This window comes from Scyliorhinus canicula, chromosome 9 (assembly GCF_902713615.1).
Source record: "Scyliorhinus canicula chromosome 9, sScyCan1.1, whole genome shotgun sequence".
Classification (NCBI taxonomy): domain Eukaryota; kingdom Metazoa; phylum Chordata; class Chondrichthyes; order Carcharhiniformes; family Scyliorhinidae; genus Scyliorhinus; species Scyliorhinus canicula.
In genome coordinates, this window is record NC_052154.1 from 129757473 (window position 1) to 129775656 (window position 18184).

General features: G+C 45.7%; 1 protein-coding gene across 3 annotated transcripts in view; it reads right to left on the reverse strand.

The window, feature by feature from the left end:
* Nucleotides 1-18184, reverse strand: part of LOC119971683 (tryptophan 5-hydroxylase 1) — a 70045-nt gene that overhangs the window by 44413 nt on the left and 7448 nt on the right. Inside the window, exons 2-5 of one of the 3 annotated variants that reach the window (XM_038807567.1) lie at nt 15207-15353; nt 12316-12499; nt 11827-11856; nt 8542-8583 (exon numbers count right to left, since the gene is read on the reverse strand). In XM_038807567.1, coding sequence (XP_038663495.1) covers nt 8542-8583; nt 11827-11856; nt 12316-12499; nt 15207-15353 — 403 coding nt within the window. The remainder of the gene's footprint in view (nt 1-8541; nt 8584-11826; nt 11857-12315; nt 12500-15206; nt 15354-18184) is intronic. The other 2 variants (XM_038807568.1, XM_038807569.1) reach the window with 2 other exon arrangements.

An 18184-nucleotide genomic window follows, 5' to 3' on the forward strand; every position in this document is an offset into this window, starting at 1 on the left:
GCCTGGTATCCTTCCCTGGACACCATCCCTGCCCTGGACACCATCCCTGCCCTGGACAGCCTTGTATCCTTCCCTGGACACCATCCCTGCCCTGGACAGCCTTGTGTCCTTCCCTGGACCCAATCCCTGCCCTGGACAGCCTTGTATCCTACCCTGGACAAAATCCCTGCCCTGGACAGCCTTGTATCCTTCCCTGGACACCATCCCTGCCCTGGACACCATCCCTGCCCTGGACAGCCTTGTATCCTTCCCTGGACACCATCCCTGCCCTGGACAGCCTTGTATCCTTCCCTGGACACCATCCCTGCCCTGGACAGCCTGGTGTCCTTCCCTGGACACCATCCCTGCCCTGGACAGCCTGGTGTCCTTCCCTGGACACCATCCCTGCCCTGGACACCATCCCTGCCCTGGACAGCCTTGTGTCCTTCCCTGGACCCAATCCCTGCCCTGGACAGCCTTGTATCCTTCCCTGGACACCATCCCTGCCCTGGACAGCCTTGTATCCTTCCCTGGACACCATCCCTGCCCTGGACAGCCTGGTGTCCTTCCCTGGACACCATCCCTGCCCTGGACAGCCTGGTGTCCTTCCCTGGACACCATCCCTGCCCTGGACACCATCCCTGCCCTGGACACCATCCCTGCCCTGGACAGCCTTGTATCCTTCCCTGGACACCATCCCTGCCCTGGACAGCCTTGTATCCTTCCCTGGACACCATCCCTGCCCTGGACAGCCTGGTATCCTTCCCTGGACACCATCCCTTCCCTGGACAGCCTTGTATCCTTCCCTGGACACCATCCCTGCCCTGGACAGCCTGGTGTCCTTCCCTGGACACCATCCCTGCCCTGGACACCATCCCTGCCCTGGACAGCCTTGTATCCTTCCCTGGACACCAACCCTGCCCTGGACAGCCTGGTATCCTTCCCTGGACACCATCCCTGCCCTGGACACCATCCCTGCCCTGGACAGCCTTGTATCCTTCCCTGGACACCATCCCTGCCCTGGACAGCCTTGTGTCCTTCCCTGGACCCAATCCCTGCCCTGGACACCATCCCTGCCCTGGACAGCCTTGTATCCTACCCTGGACAAAATCCCTGCCCTGGACAGCCTTGTATCCTTCCCTGGACACCATCCCTGCCCTGGACACCATCCCTGCCCTGGACAGCCTTGTATCCTTCCCTGGACACCATCCCTGCCCTGGACAGCCTTGTATCCTTCCCTGGACACCATCCCTGCCCTGGACAGCCTGGTGTCCTTCCCTGGACACCATCCCTGCCCTGGACAGCCTGGTGTCCTTCCCTGGACACCATCCCTGCCCTGGACACCATCCCTGCCCTGGACAGCCTTGTGTCCTTCCCTGGACCCAATCCCTGCCCTGGACAGCCTTGTATCCTTCCCTGGACACCATCCCTGCCCTGGACAGCCTTGTATCCTTCCCTGGACACCATCCCTGCCCTGGACAGCCTGGTGTCCTTCCCTGGACACCATCCCTGCCCTGGACAGCCTGGTGTCCTTCCCTGGACACCATCCCTGCCCTGGACACCATCCCTGCCCTGGACACCATCCCTGCCCTGGACAGCCTTGTATCCTTCCCTGGACACCATCCCTGCCCTGGACAGCCTTGTATCCTTCCCTGGACACCATCCCTGCCCTGGACAGCCTTGTATCCTTCCCTGGACAACATCCCTTCCCTGGACAGCCCGGTGTCCTTCCCTGGACACCATCCCTGCCCTGGACAGCCTGGTATCCTTCCCTGGACACCATCCCTGCCCTGGACACCATCCCTGCCCTGGACAGCCTTGTATCCTTCCCTGGACACCATCCCTGCCCTGGACAGCCTTGTATCCTTCCCTGGACACCATCCCTGCCCTGGACACCATCCCTGCCCTGGACAGCCTTGTATCCTTCCCTGGACACCATCCTTGCCCTGGAAACCATCCCTGCCCTGGACACCATCCCTTCCCTGGACAACCTTGTATCCTTCCCTGGACACCATCCCTTCCCTGGACAACCTTGTATCCTTCCATGGACACCATCCCTGCCCTGGACACCATGTCTGCCCTGGACAGCCCAGTGTCCTTCCCTGGACACCATCCCTGCCCTGGACAGCCTTGTATCCTTCCCTGGACACCATCCCTGCCCTGGACACCATCCCTGCCCTGGACAGCCCAGTGTCCTTCCCTGGACACCATCCCTGCCCTGGAAACCATCCCTGCCCTGGACAGCCTGGTATCCTTCCCTGGACACCATCCCTGCCCTGGACACCATCCCTGCCCTGGACAGCCTTGTATCCTTCCCTGGACACCATCCCTGCCCTGGACACCATCCCTGCCCTGGACAGCCTGGTGTCCTTCCCTGGACACCATCCCTGCCCTGGATAGACCGGTGTCCTTCCCTGGACACCATCCCTTCCCTGGACAACCTTGTATCCTTCCCTGGACACCATCCCTGCCCTGGATAGCCTGGTATCCTTCCCTGGACACCATCACTGACCTGGATAGCCTGGTATCCTTCCCTGGACACCATCCGTGCCCTGGACAGCCTTGTATCCTTCCCTGGACACCATCCCTTCCCTGGACAACCTTGTATCCTTCCCTGGACACCATTCCTGCCCTGGATAGCCTGGTATCCTTCCCTGGACACCATCCCTGACCTGGATAGCCTGGTATCCTTCCCTGGACACCATCCGTGCCCTGGACAGCCTTGTATCCTTCCCTGGACACCATCCCTGCCCTGGACAGCCTGGTGTCCTTCCCTGGACACCATCCCTGCCCTGGACACCATCCCTGCCCTGGACAGCCTGGTGTCCTTCCCTGGACACCATCCCTGCCCTGGACAGCCTTGTATCCTACCCTGGACACCATCCCTGCCCTGGAAACCATCCCTGCCCTGGACAGCCTTGTATCCTTCCCTGGACACCGTCCCTGCCCTGGACACCATCCCTGCCCTGGAAACCATCCCTGCCCTGGACAGCCTGGTATCCTTCCCAGGACACCATCCCTGCCCTGGACAGCCTGGGGTCCTTCCCTGGACACCATCCCTGCCCTGGAAACCATCCCTGCCCTGGACAGCCTGGTATCCTTCCCAGGACACCATCCCTGCCCTGGACACCATCCCTGCCCTGGACACCATCCCTGCCCTGGACAGCCTGGGGTCCTTCCCTGGACACCATCCCTGCCCTGGAAACCATCCCTGCCCTGGATAGCCTTGTATCCTTCCCTGGACACCATCCCTGCCCTGGACAGCCTTGTATCCTTCCCTGGACCCCATCCCTGCCCTGAATAGCTTGGTATCCTTCCCTGGACACCATCCCTGCCCTGGACAGTCTGGCTTCATTTTCCCTGGACACTACCCCTGTCCTGTATAGTCTGTTTCCTTCCCTGGGCACATCTGACCCTGCTCTCTCTTTCTCTCTCTCCCCCCCCCCCCCCCCCCCACCATTCCCCCACCCCCATTCTTGCATCTTTGCCTGTCCCAGTTCCACACTTCCCCACCAGCCTTGCCTCCCTTGTCCAGCCTCCCTTATTTACCTATGCCCTATAAATTCCTCGCTCCCTCCCATGGTTACCATCCATGCACTTTGGACAACTGACACTCAAACTCAATCATAGGGCTCAATTCTCCACCTTCGTTACGCTTGAAACAAAGCGTTGAATAGTGGGAGAGGCCAAAAATGAGAACCACACCAGGCATCAACAGTTTACGATGCAACTGGCCAGCTCTGGTAGGTGAAATCGGAACCTCGCTGCAGCATGGCGAGAAAGCAATTATCATCACTTAAGCCCTATTTCCATGCAACTAACGGGAGCCAACCCGTATCCAATGGCCTCCTGTTAGCCAGCAGCCTCCCCAGCAAGTGGTCACGCTGGCGCCAATTAGCACTCCTTTCTAACAATGTGAACCTGTCGGAAGGGCTTCTGTGGGGAGACGAGGAGGTGAGTAGCCATCTTTGCTCACAGGCAGAGTCTGGTGGTGCTGGTCCTGCCACCCCAGTGCTCAGTGGGGGGGGGAGACTTTCAGCTGGGGGGGGGGGGGGGCCAGAGAAGGGCAGGGGGAGACGCTGGGGGGGGGGGGGGCAGCTGCTCATGCCACCACCATGCCAACCCCTGAATTGTTTAGCCATTCCAGGGGCAACACATGACCCTGCCCCAACAAACACCCATAACCCCCGCCGACTACCTAAACTATTATTTGAAATTCTACAGAGACAGGTCTGCACTGCTGGCTCGAGAAACCAGTTCAAACTAACAACCTAATTACCTAGCAGCAGCTGGCTCCAGTAGGGATTAGGTTTATCCCTGACTAAGACTGAAAGAAACTTCACGGTAGCACAAGTGGATAGCACTGTGGCTTCACAGTGCCAGGGTCCCAGGTTCGATTCGCTGCTGGGGCACTGTCTGTGCAGAGTCTGCACGTTCTCTTGAGGGCTGAATGGGTCAGTGCAGACTCGATGGGCCGAATGGCTTCCTTCTGCACTGTATGTTCTAAAGCAAATTGTAGTCAAATGCTAAGTACAGACTTTTGAAAGAAAGTAACTCTTAAAACTCCCTCATTCACCAAATTCCCAAGTTTTCACTCTTTTTTTACAATAGCTTCATTGTAGTGTTAATGTAAGCCTACTTGTGACACTAATAAAGATAATTATGAGTATCAATCTGTATTCAGTGACGAACTGCTATATTCCTGCTTGTTTACAAATGTGGTCACATTCTGTGTTACTATCTAGGGGTAACATTCCATATTTATAGACGGACAGACGCACATTACAGTAGTAATACTCTGTATTTTTATAGATAAAAACATATTACAGATGAATAATATTTTATAAAGAGAATTGACTTATTGCAGAGGTTTATCCATATTTATAAAGTGAAAGGCACTTATTACAAATGTGGGGGCAGCACGGTGGCACAGTGGTTAGCACTGCTGCCTCACAGCGCTGAGGTCTCAGGTTCAATCCCGGCTCTGGGTCACTGTCTGTGTGGAGTTTGCACGTTCTCCCATGTCTCCGTGGGTTTCGTCCCCATAACACAAAAATGTGCAGGGTAGGTGGATTGGCCATGCTAAATTGCCCATTAATTGGAAAAAATTAATTGGGCGTTCGGAATTTATTTTAAAAAAATGAGTAATATTGCGTCTATATTCATTCTGCCGCAAATATTCCAATATTCTATATAAAGAGAAGACATATTATAGATGAGTGATATCCCACATGTATACAGAGGCACATATTATAGATGAGTAATAATTAGCATGTATAAAGTGAAAGGCACACATTACAGATGGGTAATATTCCATCTTCATGGACACAAGTACAGATAGAGTTGAGTAATATTGTGTATTTACATAGAGACTTGCACTGACATTAGTAATATTGTGTATTTACATAGAGACTTGCACTGACATTAGTAATATTGTGTATTTACATAGAGACATGCACTGACATTAGAAGTAGGTAATTTTTCATATTATATAAAGAAAGACACAAAGTAAAAGGGTAGATGTCATAATTATTAAGAAAAAGATACAGATTATACATGGGTAATATTCAATTCTTATATGGAGATACAGTAAGAAGTCTTACAACACCAGTAAAAGTTGTTATGAAGGAGCTATGCTCGGAGAGCTAGTGATTCCAAATAAACCTCTTGGACTTTACCCTGGTGTCATAAGACTTCTTACTGTGCCCACTCCAGTCCAATGTTGCAATCTCTGCTATATGGAGATAGGCATAGATATTACAGAGGGGTAATGTCCCATATTTATATAGACAGACACTGAGATTATAACAAGCAAAATTCACATTTAAATAGAGATTGGCACAAGCATCAGAGATAATATTCTGTTGTTAAGTAAAGACAGGCACAGATACCATCGGCAGTTAATAGTCTATATTTATATAGAGATAAGATTGATTAAAATTAGAAAATATTCAGAACCAGTCTTATACTTAGTTATTATCTATTCCAAATATTCCATATTATTATACTTTTATCTCATCATCCCAACATAGTCATCAAGCTCATCTATAGCCATATCACTCATCTATAATATGTCTTCTCTTTATATAGATGGAATATTACTCATTTTTTAAAAAAAAATTTAGAGTATCTAATTCATTTATTTCAATTAAGAGGCAATTTAGCATGGCCAATCCATCTACCCTGCACATCTTTGTATTATGGGGGTGAAACCCATGCAGACACGGGGAAAACGTGCAAGCTCCACACAGACATTGACCCAGAGCCGGGATGAACCTGGGACCTCAACGCTGTGAGGCAGCAGTGCTAACCACTGTGCCACCGTGCCGCCTCCTCATTTGAATTCTGCAACATTCTATTGGTTCCGCATGCCTCAGTTATGGACTTAATAATTTTTGTATTCATTTTTAAATCCCTTTGTGATGTCACACTAACAGTCCCGTCTGCAGCCTCCATCAGCCCTACATCCCAGTTTTCTTCCAATTCCCCGACGCTCCTTACTTACTGATCCATAATTAGCCCTTGCCTGTCTAAATGCCTGTACATCCTGTCCCTCAGAATACCTTCTAACAACTTACCCACTACAGAAGTAAGGCTCATCGGTCTGTAATTCCCAGGTTTATCCTTACAGCTCTTCTTAAAAAAGGGCACAATATTTGCTACCCTCCAATCTTCAGGCACACCTGTGGCTGTCGATGATTCAGATATCTCAGCTAGGGGGCCTACAATTTCCTCCCTAGCCTCTCACAACGTCCTGGGATACATTTCATCAAGTCCCGGGGATTTATCTTACTTGATGCGCTTTAATACCTCCAGCACCTCCTTCTCTGTAATATGTACACTCCTCAAGACATCACTTTTATTTTCCTAACATTCGTGTCTTTCTCAATAGTAAATACTGACGAGAAAAGTCTCCTACTATTACCACCCTATTTTTCCGGCAGCTTTCTGTAATCTCCTTACATATTTGCTTCTTGTTTTCCTGCTCAGTTTTTGGGGGCCTATAGTACAGTCCTATCAAAGTGATCTCGCCCTTCTTATTTTTCAGGTCTACCCAAATAGACTCAGTGGGCAAACCCTTAGATATATCCTCTCTCTGTACTGCCGTGATGTTGTCCCAAATCAAAAACCAACTCCACCTCCTCTCCAATTTCCTGGCCTATCATTTTGATAGCATCTGTACCCCGGAACATTGAGCTACCAGTCCTGCCCCATCATTAGCCATGTTTCAGTAATAGCTATAATATCCCAGTTCCATGTGCCTATCCATGCCATGAGTTCATCTGCCTTGCCCGTTCGGCCTCTTGCATTGAAATAAATGCAGTTCAATCTGTTTCTCTGCCTTCCCTTTTTCTCCTCCTTACTGGCTTTTGTTTCTATCCCCTCTTTACTAGCCTCTTACATCCTGCATCGGTTCCCATCCTGCTGCCACATTAGTTTAAACTCTCCCCAACAGCACTAGCAAACAACCCCCCTAGGACATTGGTTCCAGTCCTGCCCAGGTGTAGACCATCCAATTTGTAATGGTCCCACTTCTTCCAAAACCGGCTCCAACATCCCAAAAATCTGAATCCCTCCCTCCTGCACCATCTCTCAAGCTACGCATTCATCTTGCCTATCCTGTCATTGCTACTCTGACTAGCACATGGCACTGGTAGCAATCAGAGATTACTATCTTTGAGGTCCTACTTTTTTGTTTAGTTCCTCACTACCTAAATTCAGCATCCTATTTTTTTACCTATATAGTTGATGCCTCTATGTACCACGACAACTGGCTGTTCATTCTCCCCCTTTAGAATGTCCTGCAGCCGCTCTGAGGCATCCAGGGCCCTTGCACCCGGGAGGTAATATACTTTCCTGGAGTCTCGTTTGCATCTGGAGAAACGCCTGTCTACTCCCCTTACAATCAAATCCCCTATCACTATAGCTCTACAACTCTTTTTCCTGCTCTCCTGCGCAGCAGAGCCAACCACAGTGCCATGAACCTGGCCACTGCTGCCTTCCCCTGGTGAGCCCTCTCCTCCAAAAGTATCCAAACCGTTATCCCTGTTTTGGAGGGAGATGGCAACAGGGGACCCCTGCACTGCCTTCCTACTCTTCCTCTGCATGTTGGTCACCCATTCCCTATCTCCCTTAGTACTCTTTATCTGCGGTGTGACCAACTCACTAAATGTGCTTTCCACGGCTTCCTCAAGATCGTGGATGCTCCAAAGTGAGTCCATCCGCAGTTCCAGAGTCGTCAAGCGGTCTGACAAGAGCTGCAACTGGACACACTTTTTACAGGTGAAGGAGCCAGGGACAGTGGACATGTACTTGAACTCCCACATCGCACAAGAGGAGCATGACACAGATCTGGGATCTCCTGCCATGTCTTAACCCTTAGGTTAACTTACACAACCACAATGTCAAAAAAAAATAGATAAATGAAAAGAAAAGAAAAACTACTTGCCGGTCAAATTTAGCAGGTGCCCTCGTGGTCAATCAAATCACAGCCCTCCTGTAACATCACTCTTCACTTTCCCCCTCCAGTCCAAACCTCAGATTCACCGTTTACCCGCTTACCTTCCCAAGATGCTGTTGGCCCAACCACTCGTCTCCATTCCACTGTTGTAAAGCCAGAAGAAAGAAAACAATACAAAAGGGAAAAAAGCAGCTCCTCCCAATTCTGCACCGAATTACCACACTGCTCCAAATTACCAAGTTTCAATCCTTACTCCATCTTTCTCACTCAGGCAGTCTCTACTTCACGTGTGCAAGGTTGGGATCAAACCCGGGTCCCTGGTGTTGTGAGGTAGCAGTGCTAACCACTCTGCCACTTTCACGCCTTGTGAATGATTACAAGAAATTCATCAGAACATTTCACAAAATTAACAACAATACTGAATGAGACTCAGTCACCAACAACTGGAGCATTCTCCATGGCAATGCCTCTACCAATCAGACTCCACTTGTCAACTAATCAGTACTTGCTACTCATACAGTAGAGATTTGTTATCTCCCTTGGATTTGTATCCTTGCAAAAAAATCCTGATGAGTGCAAGTCAAAACGTTTCAACAAGTTATATACTATCAATATATATTGTATTAATACTGTAATTTGTAACATGTTATCTATCTGCCTGTCTATTTATGTAGCCATCTGTCTGTCTATCTGTCTCTTTCTTCCACAGTTCCAAACAATGTATGATATTGGAAAAATAATAATGCTGTAACGTTTACAACTGAGAAATTTCCTGTGATACACAGTTTGCTGCAATTAGAAATACAAATGATATATTTACTGTAGTGCTCATTTTAATTGATACTGTAACATATCAGTTTTAATACAGTTAATTTAAATTTATATGTTTACCTATAGTAATCATTTAAAATATTAATGAATAATTCATATATATTTTTTTTCAGCATCTAAGTATTCATACATTTTTATATATTTAGAATTCCCAGTAATACCCTATGCTGGAATATTTATATCATAGTATCATAGAATTTACAGTGCAGAAGGCGGCCATTCGGCCCATCGAGTCTGCACCGGCCCGTAGAAAAACCACCCCACTTAAGCCCCACACCTCCACCCTATCCCTTTATTTCTCTGTAACCCAGTAATGAGACCTAACCTTTTTGAACACTAAGGGCAATTTAGCATGGCCAATCCACCTAACCTGCACATCTTTGCATTGTGGGAGGAAACTGGAGCACCCGGAGGAAACCCACGCAGACACGGGGAGAACGTGCAGACTCCACACAGTGACCCAAGCCGGGAATTGAACCTGGGACCCTGGAGCTGTGAAGCAACTGTGCTAACCAGTGTTACCGTGCTGCCCCACCATATCATGTATTCATCATTTTGATTTGCAAGTTTCTCTTTCATAATTTTGTTTCTATGTTCTAATTATATGGTCGGTTAAATATTTATGAAATACTATTTTTAGATGGAGTTTCTTGTAATATACCTTGGGCACAATTCTCCGACCCCCACGCCGGGTGGGAGAATTGCGGGGTTGCCGGACGATTCCCGCCACGCTGCCCTGGCACCCACACGCAATTCTCCCAACCCCGACCCCCCCCCCCCCAAAACGGCGTGCCGCCTTTCACGACAGCCCGCTCGGAGAATCGCCACTCGCCGTTTGTAGCAGGCGAGCGCCGATTCTCCAGCCCGACTGGGCCGAGCGGCCTGCCCAATCCGACGTGTTCACGCCGGCGCTAACCACACCTGGTCGCTGCCGGCGTGAACAGTGCGCGAACGCTGCGTGTGTGGCCTGTTGGGGGGTGGGTAGGGAGGATCGAGCACCAGGGGGGCCCAGTAGGGGTCTGGCCCGCGATCGGTGCCCACCGATCGGTGGGCCGGCGTCTCTAAAAGATGCACTCTTTTCCTCCGCCGCCCCGCAAGATCAATCCCCCATGTCTTGCAGAGCACCCGCGGGGAGGACGGCAACCGTGCATGTGCGGGTTGGCGCTGGCCAATCTGTGCATGCGCGGGTGACGTCATTTACGCGACACCGGCCGTGTAATTTACGCGCCGCCGCTTTCACGCGCCGCCAAGGCCCGGCGTGCGGAATTGACGCGGTGCCGCTCCTAGCCCCCTGGGGGTGGGAGAATAGGGGGCGAGGAGCGGCCTCCGATGCCGGAGTGAAACACTCCGATTTTCACTCCAGCGTCGGCACTTAGTCTCCCGATGGGAGAATTTCGCCCCTTATCTGCATTATTTGTAATTCCCATTTACACATTTCTCTCAAATATAACTTGTACCTGGGCAGCACGGTGGCGCAGTGGATAGCATTGCTGCCTCACGGCGCCAAGGTCCCAGGTTCGATCCCGGCCCTGGGTCACTGTCCGTGTGGAGTTTGCACATTCTCCCCGTGTTTGCGTGGGTTTCATCCCGACCACCCAAAGATGTGCAGGGTAGCTGAATTGGCCATGCTAAATTGCCCCTTGAGTGAAAAAAGTGAATTGGGTACTCTAAATTTTTTTTAAATTTGTACCTGTTCATCTTCCTGTAATATTTATAATTTCTGTTAATAATTTCCCTAATTGTTATAATTTCTATTGCCACATTTACATAGTAACATTTATAGTTTCTATTCATATATTTCCTCAGCATATATAAAATGTTTATTAAAACATTACCTTGTGACCTTTTTATTATATATTTACAAGGAATAGTTCTAAGTTGTGCCATAGCACTTTCAATTTCTATTTGCACATTTCCCAGAATATATATCAATATTTTTGTTTTTACCTGCACTCCCTAATTTCTATTATAGTTTTTGTCAATAATCTTTGCAATTTCTACCATACATGACACTGTACACTTTATAATTTCTATCCAGACATTTTATTATAAGTTAGAATTACAAAAAAAACAAATGGAAACAATGTATGAATTAAATTAATTCATAAAATGAGATGCCTGGTTTAGCATAGTGGGCTAAACAGCTAGCTTATAATGCAGAACAAGGCCAGTAGCGTGGGTTCAATTCCCGTACCGGTCTCCCCGAACAGGCGCTGGAATGTGGCGACTAGGGGCTTGTCACAGTAACTTCATTGAAGCCTACTTGTGACAATAAGCGATTATTATTATTATTATTATTATTATTACCACACCAAAGGTGATCATGCTTTGCAACACTGCCCTCCTATTGTCTCAGCCATCAATGTCACTGATTACACCTCAACCATATCTTAAGATTAGTGCACGTTCTCTGACATATTTGAGGCTGCAGAATGCTGTCCTCCTGCCTTATGCAATCACTTCTTCTACTTGTCATTTTTTAATAACCTTGTGACATTTAGTTGAACAAATAGAGGTCACTTTGCAACAGAAAATGAATGCACGAGTATACATACCGTCAACAATAATGGAATAAATTTGTACATCTGTGTGATAAACAAAACAATTATTTTAACTTAATGCACAAGCCATAACGCCATGGAATTATATTCTACAGATGTGGCATTATCTTATTCAGATCATAATTCACAATGAAATAACTATTGAAATATTTCTTACTACAAGCATATCACTGAGACATTCAATGATACTTAGACAATGAGGCTGGCCGATACATTAGATGCATTATCAAATGGTGGCACATGAGTAAGTTCACACGGACATATTCGTTTGCTCAATAATAGGGATTCAACCGCAGTGACAAACTGGTTAGGGTACACACTTACTGACATTCAAATTGTCATGAACTAATACATCAATAGTGAAATGCAAGCACACTGATATACATGCAAATATGCTCAGTTATTAATATTACTGGCCCATTGAAATACTCACAGACAGTTTCAGCATCATACACTCAGGTTATAGATTGATATTTTTCTTACCATCTCCCTGTGTATAGAAGTTGTCAAGTGGATTCGAGGTGACCACATTAACGTGGCATTTCAAAATTTGGATGATTTCATTGAGTTGCTCTCTGTTACTGTCACAGTCCAAGAAGATCTCTAACTCTGAGTTCCTTCGCTTGGACTTTCGAGACTCAATGTGAACCAGGTTCACATGTTTCTCCTGGAGAGTGAATAGAGACAATATATTAAATTGTGTGCTTTAAACACAAAATACTGAAAATCATAGCATGACTATCTTCATTTGGAATGTTTTATTTTATTTTAAATATTATGTTGTTTGGTTGTTCATAATAGGCAGAATACAAACCATACTCACAGCCTGTGCCTGCAAAACCAAAATATCTACCTTTCGATGTGATCATGCAATTGGGCAGCACCTGCTGAACAATCTTAAGTGTGCTAATAGCAACACTAACTATCAAATTAAAGTAATCAGTTGAGCTCGTAACATGGCTCATTTATGTTTGTTAAAAGGAAAGACCCATGGCAGCTCGGTAGCACAAGTAGTTAGCACTGTGGCTTCACAGTGCCAGGGTCCCAGGTTCGATTCCCTGCTGGGTCACTGTCTTTGCTGAGTCTGCACGTTCTCCCTATGTCTGCGTGGGTTTCCTTTGGGTGCTCTGGTTTCCTCCCACAGTCCAAAAACTTGCAGGTTAGGTGGATTGGCCATGCTAAAGTTGTCCTTAGTGTCCAAAAAGGTTAGGAGGAGTTATGGGGTTAGGGTGGAAGTGAGGGCTTAAGTGGGTCGGTGGGCCCAATGGCCTCCTTCTGCACTGTATGTTCTATATGTTCTTTGAAAACAAGCCTTGTGCCTTTTGTTAATTATCCAGTAGCTTGGGGAGCCTTGCTTTCTCCATGGCAGCGCCTCAGGAATTCAGAATCAAGTTGCCAACCAATCAGCACCCTTACTCCTATTGTATAAATTGCGATTGTTTGAAATCTGGCATTCTTGCATTTGTCTTGATGAGTATAAGACAGAAACACTCAGAAATATTCAAGTTCTTTCCCACCAAGCAACTGTAAATATGATGTTGTGCTTTGTTACATTTGACTGTGAAATAGATCATGAAAGGATCTTGCGGCATGTGTTTTTCTTCAGCTAAAATGTAATAGGAGAAAGCCACTGTGATCATACAAGTAAACATTAGGACAGTGTGCGCCTTCAATGTACCTGTGCAAAGGTTTTGTTTGGAGACTGGGCCCTATAAGGGCTCTGAAACCAGGGCAAGTGCCTAAAATCTGTCTCTGATGGATAGAATCCATGAAGACCGGTCAAGCAGAAACAGGGTTCATTAGACTGACAGCACAGGCTGCCTGGACCAACCTCTGCTGCCAGTGACAAGCGGTCATTAGAACTGGATTCACTCAGAACCCCGACTGGGAAACTACATGGGTCGCACTGTCTTAGTGCTGCTCTTGGGTGAAAAAAAACTGGGATGAGTTATTTTTCCATTTCACTGCTTTACAATATTTTGCACTGTTCTTAAATATCTTTTGGGCAATTAGCTGTAAAAAGCAACATTTGTTAACTGAACGAGAAACAGAAGATAGAAGTGCTCAGCAGGTCTGGATAGGATCTGGGGAAAGAAACTATGGTTAACATTTTGAGATTGATGTGGTCTTTCATCAGAACTGTGTTGCTTTGTCCACAGATACTGCCTGACCTGCTGTGTGTTTCGAACAGTTTTTGATTTTTTTATTTCAGATTTATTATGTTGCCTTTCCTATTTGTTAACTGTTCACTAAGTACTCTTAAATCTTTCTAAAGGACAGTCAAGATGAACCCTTGCACTTTTGTTCAGGGTGAATAAGGAAGCTTGAGATAATGGCTAACACAGAGGAGATTTAGAGAGAGTGCTGGGGATTTGAGTACATCCACTAATTAAGCTGATTTAAACTGGCAACCCCTACCTTACTCATCCAGGCAGACCTTACAGCTGACAACACACATCTTAATTTACTTAGTGAGAAATGTATTTATTTATTTGTTTCACATCATTTGAAGAAAAATAACATTTTAAAACTTAATCATTCACACCAACACTCACATTTTCCACGTTTACAACTTGTTATTTGCTGGAGTCAGGTTGGACCTTATTTACCAATAGAATTTAGACCAGGGTGAGAGCTAGGTCAGTAGGTGAGATACAGTAGCAACATTGCAGGAGCTTGTTGATTGAGCTCTATCATAGATTTTGATCATCTAATCGGCTTTGTAAAATTAGATTAGCACTATTATTGTGATACTTAATGCTTTACAGTCTCCACTATTGTATGTATATTCCCACTTATGTTGGTTCGATACCAGTTGGGTGATCAAGACATGTAAAAGCACCATAATTATAATTGGGTCCTGGTGGTAGATTTCGATTCATTAATGCTAGCAAATGGCTTAAAATAAAAAATTTCTGTAAGAAATAGCATGCACCTAACAATTTGATTTGGTGTCATTGTTTTCTACCATTCATGGGGCCATAATTTTTATTCCCAAAATAAGGGAAATATACCCCTTAAAAATTCAAAATTGCAGGAATAGACAAGAAGTTAACAGAGAGACATAGGGCTGCTAGCTGCGATTAATAATAACCTGTGGCTGGTTAGATAAGGAACATATCCAGTGCTCCTAGTACGACATGTGGGAGCATCAGACTCAAAGCAATAGACCTGTCATCTGAGCAAGAGCTGGTGTGAGAGTTACTGTGACACAAACTGGATGTTTGTAAGGATTAAAGTCACTGGGTATATGGAATTGCTCATGGAACATGTTTGTGTACGAGGTACAAACATGAATGAGTGTCTGACTGAGAGAGACAGAAGGTATATGGTGTTTTCTCTTAGTTTGCTCCAAATGTGTGAAATTATGCTACCTGGAAGAGTTTCAGTGCCTTCACCAATCCTCCTATTTCATTTTTCAGTGAGAAGACAACAGCCACCCGTCCTCGCTCTACAGACACATTGCAATTCTCTTTATTCTCCTTATTCTCTTCAATCTTGCTGAAAGTCGACTTGTTTATCTGTCAGATATAAAAACACATGAATAAAGACCGCCGGTATTGAGAGCTCGCTGAAATTCTACAGAAACACATCAGCACCGCTAGCTAGAGAAGCCAGTTCAAATTATCTAGCTAATTAACTAACTTGTTGCCTTTCCAGGACAAAGTCTGCTTATCTCTCAGACTAAAAGAAACTTCACTTTTACAGTAAAATGTAGTTAAGTATTAATGTAAACTAGACTAGATTTTAAAAAGAGATTTACCCTTAAAATTCAGTCACTCACCAAATTCCCTAGCCCCACATTGGGTGGAATTGTGCCCAATAGGAAATAACAGTTTAGACCGATATTCCTATTCCCAGTTTTTGCTGGTGTTTCATTTTGAGGTATAGAAGCCCAGTTTGGACCAGCATTCTTATTCCCAGTGTTTACAGTTTTTTGCTTCTGTCATGTGAGAGTACCTTTAAGAAATGAGTGTTTGTTACTGCAGTGATGTCAGAGAGTGGGTGGAGCTGGGCTGTCAGTCAGCTTTTTACTTCTGTTTTACGCTGTTTGCCGCAGGGTGTGATTTAGTTTCGTTTTCAGAGCTGGAGAGCGGCAGTCACGGCCAGAAGGTGTATTAGAGTCTCTCGCTGTAATCTAAAGACTGAAAATCGATCCTGGTGATTTGAAACTAATAACAGTAGTGACTTTAACCTGATGTGCTTCTGGTAAAAGGTATTTTAAGTCTTATGGATGTTAAAAGGAAAGCTTAAACGATTACTTAGTGTTGTATTCTTTGGGGGTTGTATTTGAATTAATGGTTGCTAAGATGTTCACTGTATGTTTTAAAAAGATTAACTTGAGTTCATGAATAAACATTGTTTTGCCTTAAAAAATACTTTTCCATTTCTGCTGTACCACACCTGCAGAGTGGGCCGTGTGCTCCCCATACCACATCTATTAAAAGTTGTGGGTCAGGTGAACGCCATGATACACTTTGGGGTTCTCTAAACCCTGGCCCATCACACTTCTGGAATATAAGTTATGAGTTGAGCAAGGAAGTGAGAGTGATTTCCACTCAGGGTTGGGATAGCTGATCATGTGCAATCTTGTTGGGATTTAAGGGCATTGCACATCATTCCCAATTAGATTTGGATGATGTGGGCCTACTGAATCACTATTTATTGCCTCATATCATTAGTAGTATCATCACTGACTTCCAGCAAGAGTATGTTTAATCCTTGTGGCCTAGGTATTCATGAGGCAGCTCATTTATTGCTGACCCAGTTTTGTGCACTCAGGAAATGCTGTCTGTGCAGCTTTGGCAGACAAATCATCGCCTGTTGCTGTAGGAGCCTGGAAATAGCATATCCCTGCAAAAATGAAGGATAGAAATGGCAGGATTGAGGAACCATGGATGACAAAGGATATGGTAAGCTAAGTCAAAAGGAAAAACGAAGCATGTGATAGGTCCAGACATCAAAAAACTGATAAAGCCCTTGAGGATTACAGTAAAAGTAGGAAGGAACGTAAACGTGGAATTAGGAGGGCTAAAAGGGGCCATGAAATGTTTTTCGCAAACATGGCCAAGGAGAATTCAAAGGCTTTTTATGCATAGAGTAGGAGCAAGAGGGTAGCATGAGAAAGAGTAGATACTATTATATTTATGAAAATGTGGTCTATTGCCCAGTTATAGATGTAGATTTAAATAATAAATTAATAAAAAGGGACAGGGGAAGCTGACAAGTAAAATACATAGATAGAAGAATGCTAGACTCAAACAGAAACCGGTTGTAAAAACAGCTAAGATTAATTTTCCCGTTCAGACTGTTTATTGTCGGCATACTTGCAGAATCTGGCATTGTATCACCCAGGGGAAATGTGCAGATCAGAAATAGAAGGGGCCATGGATAGATCCTTGGGGAACTACAGAGGTAGCAATCCAGATCAGGAAAAGAAGCCATTGCAGAAGAATATCCAACTACGACTGGATAGGTTAGAGAGGAACCAGGCAAGTGCAGCTCCACTCAGCTGAACAACAGAAGAGAGACATTGGAGGAGGATGGTATGGTTAATCATGTCAAAGGTTGCAGACAGGTCAAGAAGGATGAGGAGTGATAGAGTGTCTCAGTCATAGTGGATGTTATTTGTGACTGATTACGGCTTTTAAGTCTTTGGTAGATGTATCTGTCTGTTCATGCTTGCTTATTGTTGGACTCTATACATATTTATATATTGATGGTTGTATGTGTATATTGGATATCTGGATGTAAAATAGTGGTCTGCAAATGTGTATTTTGTGGCTCTTATGTGTACTGTGGGCTCTGTAATAATAATTGCATAAATGTGCACTTTTCATGTACTGAAAACTAATATCCGGAGATCGCAACCAGACAACTTCTCACCTATCCCATTACCTTCTGTTAAATTTTAATGGATAAATTTAAAATCATTGGGAATAACTCTGCATTCTCAATATGTGTTCCCAGTAGTCATGTTATTGATTAAATTGATTCATGTCTACCAATGGACTCTTTGGCTGGGTTTGTTCGACTTCAGTGAGGGACAGCCTGCAGTTACCTGCCCTTGATAAGTGAAGTAATTGCATTGAAAATCCTGTTGTAGGGCGCACAAAAGTGGGACCCACCAATCTTTGTGTCTATTTGTGGATGTCTGTGTATTAATCATTACAGGTGTATTAATGGACCTTTTTTTTCATCCATTGCTGGAAAGAGTGGCATTCATTATTGTCCATCCCTAATTGCCTATGAGGTGGTGGTGGTGGGTAGACACTTTCTTGAGTATAACTGAATGGTTTGTATTAGGGAATAGTTTTTGTGTAGGGTTTTTGTGGTCACCATTACTAATACT